This window comes from Elephantulus edwardii, unplaced genomic scaffold (assembly GCF_000299155.1).
Source record: "Elephantulus edwardii isolate Elephantulus edwardi_28Jun2011 unplaced genomic scaffold, EleEdw1.0 scaffold00022, whole genome shotgun sequence".
In the NCBI taxonomy this organism is placed as follows: domain Eukaryota; kingdom Metazoa; phylum Chordata; class Mammalia; order Macroscelidea; family Macroscelididae; genus Elephantulus; species Elephantulus edwardii.
In genome coordinates, this window is record NW_006399772.1 from 22,943,595 (window position 1) to 22,953,315 (window position 9,721).

Sequence of the window (9,721 nt, forward strand, 5' to 3'; positions counted from 1 at the left end):
GGCCCGGTGGAAGCCACGACTCTCGCGATATTTCCCGCCGTCACTGGACGCGGCACTCGGCCGGTTCTTGGCGGCTCCTTTTGGTTCCTTTTGTTCCCGGAGTTGTCTCGTCCCCGGAGTTCCTGGGCGAAGCACCATGACGTCCGCTTTGGAGAACTACATCAACCGTATCCTGGGAGGGCGGCCGCGGCGAGGCCCGTGTGTGTCCCGCGGCGGCTCCGAGCTGGCGGGGCCGGGGAGCGGGGTCTGCGGTCACTTGGTGGCGGGTCCCCGCCGACCCGGGGGTGACGCCCCGCGAGATCGGGGTGTATTTATAAAGTTTGGGCTTAAAATAAACCCAGTGTAATGATCCTAAACTTTTCTCTATTGATTACGCACAATCCATAATAATTTTAGGTCCACGAATTTAATCTCTACCTCTTGAGCCCTCTACTTCCACGTTGATCGAATGAATTCCATCCTCGTTCCGGTGGATTGTTGTAAAACAGCTCAAAGAATTAGATTCTAAAGTAACCGTTTAAAGAAAGCCCACATCGTGTGTTTCTGTTCATCTTGGGAGCAGGGGGCTTTTAACGATGCAGTTATGTTGAATCATAAGCCATTTAACTAGTGCTTCCTTTGCCAGAATCCAGGTCCTGGGAAATTGTCTTAAAGCTTGAAATAGTTTCAGCTTTTCTTTAGCAAGCATCCGCCTTTTAATTTAGAAATGAAGAAAAAAGCTCAAGAAAGGAAAGTACTGTCTTGTTCAGAATAAAAATTTCCAGTGAAAAGGAGTACCATATATCCCAGCATTTTTGGACGACTTCTCAGCGAAGGATGTGGGTTTTCTGTTTTTATCGCAAATAGCACTGACTTGAATCCTTAAGGTTGTGCATGTAGTTACCATATTGAATGAATACTTGGATCTTAATTTTGTCACCCTTTTCCTAGCAATCTGAATTTTTCTGTTAACCAAACTCTTTATTTCCATTTGTTTTGAATGAGAAATACTTTCCTTGATTCAGTTAATCAGGAACTGTTGCTGTTATTACTTCTGATGGAAGAATGATTGTGGTGAGTATTGAACACTTCCATTCTCGATGTTTTTGTAAGCCCTTGGTAGTGAAATAATGGTTATGTGGAACATCCTGGCTCTCTAATTACTAGTTTCCTTGTCATTTGATTCTTTGCCCTCGTGTCCTTTTTAAATAGCCTCTGATCCAAATTTTCTTCAATATTGAGTGATGAGTGCTTGTTACGGACTAGACGTCCCAGCATGGGTAAGTTCTTCCCATCAGGGAGCTTCTAGTCTAGTCTGTAGGTATCTGTCTATATGGCAGTGTCTTCTATTTGTTTATCATCAGCTTTCGTTTCCTTCCATTTCAGGGTGTGGACAGCTGAACATGAATAAGTTTGGTTGTTTTTTGGTTTGTTTTTTTTTTTTTTAATGCTGCTTATATAGAAATTAAACCATTTATGACTTGGATTCTGTCTAAATAGACCTAACCTTGTTCCTGTATCCTGTGATCCATTCGGACTCCTGAGGGCATAGTGCGTCTCATGTCAGTCTGCTAACTGGAAGGTGGGCAGTTCAAATCCACCAGCAACACTTCCCCCTTTTGGAGAAGGTGGTCAGTCTCTTTCCCTAATGATTTAAAACTCCAGAAACTGAAACCCAGTAAGTTGCAATTAATTCTGGCCATGCTTTTTTTAATTGTTTTTGGTTTTTTTAATGACGGTTAAACTGCTCCATCAAATTTCCCAGACTGTAAATATTTACTGGGAGCTACTTGTTGTTTTTGTTATGATGTGCCATCGAGTCGCCTGAGACCTATAGCAACTCTATATCCAACAGCTCTGAAGCCTGCCCTGTCCTTAGCCAGTCTCACTAATTCCAACACACCTACCTCTGTTGCCCCAGCCACTGTATCAATCCATCTCATCTGGGGTCTTCCTCTCCTGCATTGTCCCTCCACCTTTCCAAGCAAGATGTCCTTCTCCAAGGACCAGTCTCTCCTTGCTATACGTGCCCCAAGTATGTGAGACAGAGCTTTAAAATCCTAGCCTCCAAGGAGAAACCATTTTTCATCCTCTCCAAAACAGACCTATTTGCTTTTTTGGCGGTCCATGGTTTGTTCAAGACTCTATTAGTGGCTTTAAACTGCTCACCTTTCAGTCTTTAATGGAGAATTTTAACCATTGTGCCACCAGAGCTCTTTAGATACTCTGTATTTATAGCATGGTCAGCATTTAAGGCTTGTTTCTCCTGTGGGCTATGAATATTTTTAGATTTCCTATGATTTTTGTTTTCTGTACAACAGGAAAGGTGATGAACATATTTATTTACTCTTTTTTATCCTTTTGTCACAATCAGTGCCATGGGTCTAACTCCAAACCTGATGCCATCTGCCATCTTTTCTTTCAAGGCTATAATCTTGGCTTGTGGTTAATAAAGTAGAAAATGAATTAGAAAGTCATTTCCGTTTTATAGAAGGAAAGGTATACTGAGCGTTGTTAGTACTAACGTTCAGTGGTCTAATATTTAACCTTGTTTTACTCTATGCAGTAAAAGACACATCACTGTCAAGGCAGAGGCGATCAGGTTGCCAGAGGTTGTAAATCATATAGGAGGAGATTGCACATTGTTCTGCCTTGAAGTGTGTGTTGACAATGCAACTTGTTACCCACGAGGTCACCAGAGCTCCTTCAGGATGCAATAGTAATTAATAGTAAAACTAGTTAAGTTATGTGTGGCTGTTTGTTATCTTTGTGATGGCTCCCTTAACTACTAAAAAATCCATTTTTTTGTTTCCCTTCCACATTCTGTGCAATCATTTTTTTCTTTATTTCATTCTATTTTATATATTTTTATTTCTGACCTTGAAACAATGTTAATAGTGAGATGAAGAGTTTTAATTAAAGCCAGTGTAACTTCATGTGTCTTCTGAAACTTGGATAAGATATGCATTACTCTGTTGTACAACTCCTGTGTCTTTATTTACAATCAGTCTTCTTCCTTAACATTTCCTCTGATTACTTCCATTAAGTTCTGGTTCCAATAATTACAGTTATATTAATGTTTATCTTAATGGCTTTTGAAAAGAATGTAAGTTAGTACAGGTGAGCAACTTAGAACACTGGCAAAATAGTAAGTACTCATTATATACTATCATTGTAGTTTATAAATATGTATTATATTTATGGCATTTATATCACTATAATCCAAAAAAAGGTGACCCAACAGAGCATGGAGATTATCAAACAATATCACTAGTATCACACGCAAGCAAAATCCTGCTGAAGATTATCCAAAAACGACTGGAACAGTACGTCAACAGAGAACTACCAGAAATACAAGCTGGGTTTAGAAGAGGCCATGGGACTAGAGGCATTATTGCCAGTGTCAGTTGCATCTTAGCTGAAAGCAGAGTACCAGAAAAATGTCTGTGGTTCATTGACTGTGCAAGGACATTTGACTCTAGGGATCACAACAAAATTATGCTAACCTTGAGAAGAATGGGGATCCTAGAACACTTGATTGTGATCATGTGAAACCAGTAGTTGAACCAGGAAGCAGTCATCAGAACAAAGCACAGGGAAGAACTGCATGGTTCAGAGTCGTGAAGGAGTGTTAAGGATGCACCCTGTCTCTATACCTTTTCAATCTGTACGTGGAACAGATCATTTGGGAGGCTGAGCTTTATGAGGCGGAATGTGGCATCAGTATTTGAAGAAGACTCATCAATAACTTGGTTATGCGGATGACATAACCTTGCTTGCTGAAACTGAGGAGGACCTGAAGCGTTTGCTGTAGAAAGACTACAGTCTTCGATATGGATTAAAGCTCAACATCAGTAAGACAAATGTTCTCACCACTGGACCAGTTGGCAGCACCATGATAGAGAAGAGATTGAGGTTCTTGACAATTCCAGCTTGCTCAACTCCACAATCAATCTTGGCACTAGCTGTCAAGAAATAAAAAGACCAATTACATTGGGAAAGTCTGCTGTCAGGGACCTCTCAAAAGTGCTGAAGAATAATAATGTCAGTCTAGGGACTAAGGTGTGACTGAATTAGGCCATGGTGTTCTCAGTTACTTACTATGCATCAGAGAGCTGGACTGTGACAAAGGATGACAGTAGAAGAATCAGTGAGTTGTGGTGCTAGAGAAGTATCTTGAACATACCAAACAGGTCTGAATTAGAGAGGGTAAAACCAAGCTGCTCCTTGGAGTCAAGAATTTTAAATTTCTGTCTTACATACTTTGGGCATGTGACCAGGAGGGACCAGGCCTTGGAGAAGGACATCATACTTGGAAGAATAGAGGTACGGTTCAGGATTGGAAGACCCTGAATGAGATTGACTGACACTGTAATTGGGGTAGGTGTGTCAGAGTCATAGAGACTAGCTTAGGATAGGGCAGGGTTCAGAGCTATTGTGAATAGAGCTGCTCTGAGTGACAGGTGGCTCAATGGCACATAACAACCACCACCGATACAATGTCTGGTTTGGTGATCTGACTCTTGACCTTTTTTGGTTGCGTTTAGATCATAGCTCAGTTACTTAGTCTTTGAAGACCTTGAGAGAATACGTCAGCTCTTTGTGCCTCATTTTTCCTTCTCTGAAATGGACATAAGTGGCAGTGTGTTTAGGCTAGTGCCTGTCACAGAGCATTCACTGATGCTGTTACATTACTATAGATGGTATGTATTATCTCCTCTTCTGTATTCTTTACCCTTACATTTCATTTTAATGTGTGTTCTTGTAAAGGTTATCTCCTAGACTACATGAACTTTTACCCATTATCCTTTTTAACTCTCAGCAGCCCTGCATATGCCTCATATGTGTGAAGTCAAGGCATATGTGTGGTGTCAGGGTTTTTGGTTGTGTTTTTTTTCTTCTGATGATACCTAACAACTTAAACAGATGTGACTTAATTCTTGAAATACTTTTCATTATAAAATGGTATTTTTCAATGGGTTTATACTTAAAATGGATACTTCTCTTTGGTTATTTAACAGCTAAAATGATATTTTATTGAATATTATATGTTTAAGTAAGCCACAATATTTTTCTCTTGAATGTTTTTCCACAGGGAACTCTGAAAGGTTTTGACCAGACCATTAATTTGATTTTGGATGAAAGTCATGAGCGAGTGTTCAGCTCTTCACAGGGAGTAGAACAAGTGGTTTTAGGATTATACATTGTGAGAGGTGACAACGTGTAAGTAAAATACCCACTTGATCAAAATTGTGTTCTAAGTGAATGCCGTTGCTGTCAGCTAAAAAAATAGCACAGTCTTTCATCCATAAGGAACTCTGGTGGTATAGACTGTAGCGTGTTACACAGCTGAAAGGATTCAAATCCACCAGTGGCTACTTGGGTAAAGATGGGTAGTCTCCTCCCATTAAGATTTATACCCTCAAAAACCCAGTGGAGGGTCTCTCCGAGTTGGAATCAATTCTGACAGTGTTTGGTGGGTTTTATTGTTACTTTTGTTTTTTTCCATTTATACATGTTTTGTGTGTGTGTTTTATATTATGTGCTTAAGTCAAATCTCTTGTATTTTGTGTTAATTTTTTTTCAAAAGCTAAACCAGGCTGCTCCTTAGAGGCAAGGATTCTGAAGCTTCGTCTGACATACTTTGGACATGTTGTAAGGAGGGAGAGGTCCTTGGAGAGGGACATCATGCTTGGGAGGCTGCAGGGATGGCGCAAAAGGGGAAGACCGTCCATGAGGTGGATTGATTCAGTGACTGGGGTAATTGGTATGGGTGTGTCAGAGGCCATGTGATTGGCACAGGATAGAGCAGGGTTTAGGGCTGTTGTACATATGGTTGCTATGAGTCGCAAACGACTCGACGGCACATAACAACAACAACCACCACCACCAAAGTTAACTCTTTATAAAGTAAACCTTGGTATTTTGAGGTTTGTGTGTATTCCTAATTATTAAGTGGCCTGGATAGTTTGTTTTCTTTCAAATACTTCATTAGAGACGCTTCTTAAATGTTCTTTCAAAATACTGATGGTTTCAGAGTAATGTAAATATACCTCTAGAATCCAAAGTTAGGATTTGAAAACCATCTTTATAATTTTTTTTTTAAATAACTTGTGCTCTATAACATAAATAAGTCTGTATTTGTATTGTTAGAAAAATTCCAGTGTAGTAACTGGAATACTAGCCAGGTATAAATACTAAATACTTGGAAAGTGGCTGATTTCTCTAGGGAACTGAATTTTTCATTTTAATTATTTGCAACTGATTTTTATAGTGATATGTGGTTAATAGCTAGAATATTAGGAAATGCTTTTGGTTATTAGTCCAGCAGAATATTGAATAATTTTTCTAGTAGGTACTATATGGAATCGAAATATGGCCAAACAATAGCAAAACAAATACTACCAGTGTCACGTTGTTTGCGGAACAGTAGTTGTTGCTGCTGTTGTTGTTATGTGCCGTCGAGTCACTTGCGACTCATAGAGACCCTATGTACAATAGCCCTAAATTCTGCTCTGTCCTGTGCCAATCGCAGTGTCTCTGACACTCCCATCCTGATTACCCCAGTCACTGGATCAATTCACCTCATAGAGGGCCTTCCCCTCCTGCGCTGTCCCTCCACCCTCCCAAGCATGATGTCCTCCAAGGACCGGTCCCTCCTTACAACATGTCCAAAGTATGTTAGACGGAGCCTCAGAATCCTTGCCTCCAAGGAGCCCGCCCGGTTTAACCCTTTCCAGGATCAATCTGGAGTACCTTAGATTGTTTAATGTGCTTATATGATCTTGAATCAGTGTTTTATAAACAGTTCTATAGAGATTATTTTTAGGTAAAGCAATGAGATGGGCTACAAACAAAGGAAAAAAGCAAATTACCATTTGGCCCATAATTTGTGATTTTTCTGGAACTAGTTTATGTTAATTCAAAAGAGTTTGTACATTATCAAGTGTTTTGCAAACTGGTTGATTTCTTACTAGTAGCTTGGCTTGAACTAGGTGGTGGAAGGAGAGATTGCACTGTGAAAACTAGTAAATGGCCTATTTTCTCTGCCAACCCAGTTTTTAATCCTTTACCTCTCCACTGCCTACCATCATAATTTTCAATTATAATAAATATAATATTATAAATGACATATAATCATTCATCTTTTTAAAGGGTGAAATCAAGTTCTTTAACTTCTTTTATGTTGGAGGAGAGCAGGGGTGAAGAGTGTGTGTGTGTCTGTGAGAGTTTCAAAGAGTTTGGTACTTGCCGTTTATTACAGAACTGAAGACTGTATAGTTTAAAGCAAAATTGGACAAATTTTGTAATACATTTATTTTCTTTAAGAGGAATTTTGGTTAAAATAAAACAGTTGACACCTAATAAATTACAGTCAGTTTTGTGTTTTTTTTTTTTTTTTAATGGCATAATGTTTCATAAGAAAGCTTGGAGAAAGACATGCTTGGAAAGGTGTACAGTCAGCATAGGAGAGGAAGACCCTCAAAGAGATAGATTGACACAGTGACTTTGTATCAGAGGTGATGAGGAAGGCACAGGATAGGGCAGAGTTCAGATCTGTTGTTCGTAAGGTTGCCATGAGTCCTAGTTGATAGCACCTAACAACAGTGGAGCTGTTGGTATAGTCTGTAGACTGTTGCTAATGCAGAGGCCACACCTCTGACAATTCACATCCACTAGCCACTCCTAGCCAGGTCTGGTGGCTTAGTGGTTAGGAGTTGCACTGCTGGCTCTAAGGTACGCAGATTGAATCCATCAGTTTTCTGGGATAAAGATCTTCCTGTGCTATTTACAACCAGAAAACCTGCTGGAGGGTCAACTCTGACTTGGTTTTAACTCGATAACAATAAGTAGTGGTAGATGATGACATTGACAATAACCACCTAGAAGACTATGAGTTGGTTACCTAACATGGTAAGATTGAGATACAGTATATATGTGTGTATCTTTCTCTATTTATAGAGAGTTTTGTAAGTGTTTTGACATTAAATTCAGGAAAAACTTCTTGATCTAAGTCTGTTGTTGTTAAGTGCTGTCAAGTTGTAGACAACTTACAACGACCCTGTGAATGAAAGGCCTGAACACTTGTATAACTTTCTTCATTTCTCCAAGTTCATAGGGTTTCCAGAGGCAAGCTATTTTGGAAGTGGATGCCACTCCTGCTTCCAAACTTGTTTTAACCAGAGAGCTCCACTAAACACTGTCCACCATGGATAACCCTTATCTCATTTGACACACCAGTGTCACAGTGTTCAGCATCACAGCAACGACTAGTTACCTCCATGCAGCAAATGGACCAGTGCTATCCCACTGAGAAGACTGTTTGACCAAAAACAGTTAAAACCCGTCCTGAGGGCCCTAAACTAAAATCACCCACCGTTAGCATCACTTTCTGTCCACTAAATCCACTGAGATCTCTGTTTTGTTGTTATTAAGTGCCATCAAGTTGTAGATGACTCATAGCGACATTATGAACGAAAGACCTGAACCAAACACCACCTGTCTAGGAGCATTCTGCTGCTTCCTCAATTTCCAACCAAGGCATGGCTTAAACTCCCATGAGCTCCATCATTTCACATTCCTCCATAATCAGGTGTTCCCATTGGCTCTCACCACCCAAAAGCGCCCATCTGGGAGCATTCTGCTGCTTTCTCATAAAAAAATCATTTGTTAGATACTTAACTGTATTTACTGCCATTATTTATTGGTACATGGTCTTAAAAGATTTTAAGTATAGAAATTGAAAAATCATTAGCTATTAAATCTTGTGCCATTAAAACCCCTGTTGGGCAAGGAGACACCTGTTGGTGGTGATGCTCTCCTTCCACTAGGGGCAGGGGTCGCTTTCAGTCCTTTGCTCATTAGCATGCTGCCTGGGTTTAGGTGGCCGAAGCTGTTTCAAGCCTGGGATGCATACGTTCAGACATACATTGTATACCAGTGATTAAATTCGTTCATTGAAATTATTCAATTACCTAGGCTTTAGGGAGTTACTCTGCTAACCCCAAGGGCAGCACCCCCACCTTCAGGTCCATCAGCTACTTTATGGGCGGGCAATGCACAGTCTCCTCACCCGGGACTTGTGCCTCAGAAACCCAGAGGGCCAGCTGTGATTGGTTCCAGCTCAATGGCAATGAGGCTTTATTATTTTAACAGTTATGTAATTTTAGTTATTTATTTTCTTGTTAAAATATCAGTTCAGTTCAGAATTAAAATCATAGCTTTGAAAGTTTTAGTTTTCTATCATGTTTGTCTCATGTATGTATTTTTTTATAAAGACTTAAATGAGCCATTTATTATAATATTATCCATTTATTATAATATTATAGACTATTTTGTAGTATTCTGTTTTTGTGAGACTTACTGCTTTGAGAAAGTTAAAATTACTATTTCTACTTTAAGCAATCTTCTGGGTTTTATTGGGTGCTTTTCAGAATAGTGGTGTTTTTGCATTGATTAGTAAGATTTTTGAAATGTGGATCTATTTTGAAATGAGATTGTTTTAACCAATTTTTTTTAAATGTTTTCTTACAGTGCAGTCATTGGAGAAATTGATGAAGAAACAGATTCTGCACTTGATCTGGGGAATATTCGAGCAGAGCCCCTAAACTCTGTAGCCCATTAAAGAAAATCTATGTGCATTTGACATCTGTAAATCTTTGTACAGAAACAGATTATCCTGAGGAAGATGTGCAGAATTTTTATGAACCTGTAATTGTGGCTTTTGACTCATTCACTCATT

General features: G+C 39.5%; 1 protein-coding gene across 1 annotated transcript; it reads left to right on the forward strand.

Moving 5' to 3' along the window:
* The first annotated feature begins 116 nt into the window (after window positions 1–116).
* Window positions 117–9,721, forward strand: LOC102847267 (N-alpha-acetyltransferase 38, NatC auxiliary subunit-like). The gene is made up of 4 exons (XM_006882667.1): window positions 117–167; window positions 1,013–1,053; window positions 5,075–5,202; window positions 9,514–9,721. Exons 1-4 carry the CDS (start codon window positions 137–139, stop codon window positions 9,602–9,604), a joined length of 291 nt encoding a protein of 96 aa, XP_006882729.1. The 5' UTR covers window positions 117–136; the 3' UTR covers window positions 9,605–9,721.

Bases quoted from the DNA above. Each gene is read 5' to 3' on its own strand.
- LOC102847267 (XM_006882667.1), top strand. From the start codon at position 137: ATGACGTCCGCTTTGGAGAACTACATCAACC. The intron at 168-1,012 runs GTATCCTGGGAG...TCAGTTAATCAG, and splicing joins TTTGGAGAACTACATCAACC to GAACTGTTGCTGTTATTACT. The intron at 1,054-5,074 runs GTGAGTATTGAA...GTTTTTCCACAG, and splicing joins CTGATGGAAGAATGATTGTG to GGAACTCTGAAAGGTTTTGA.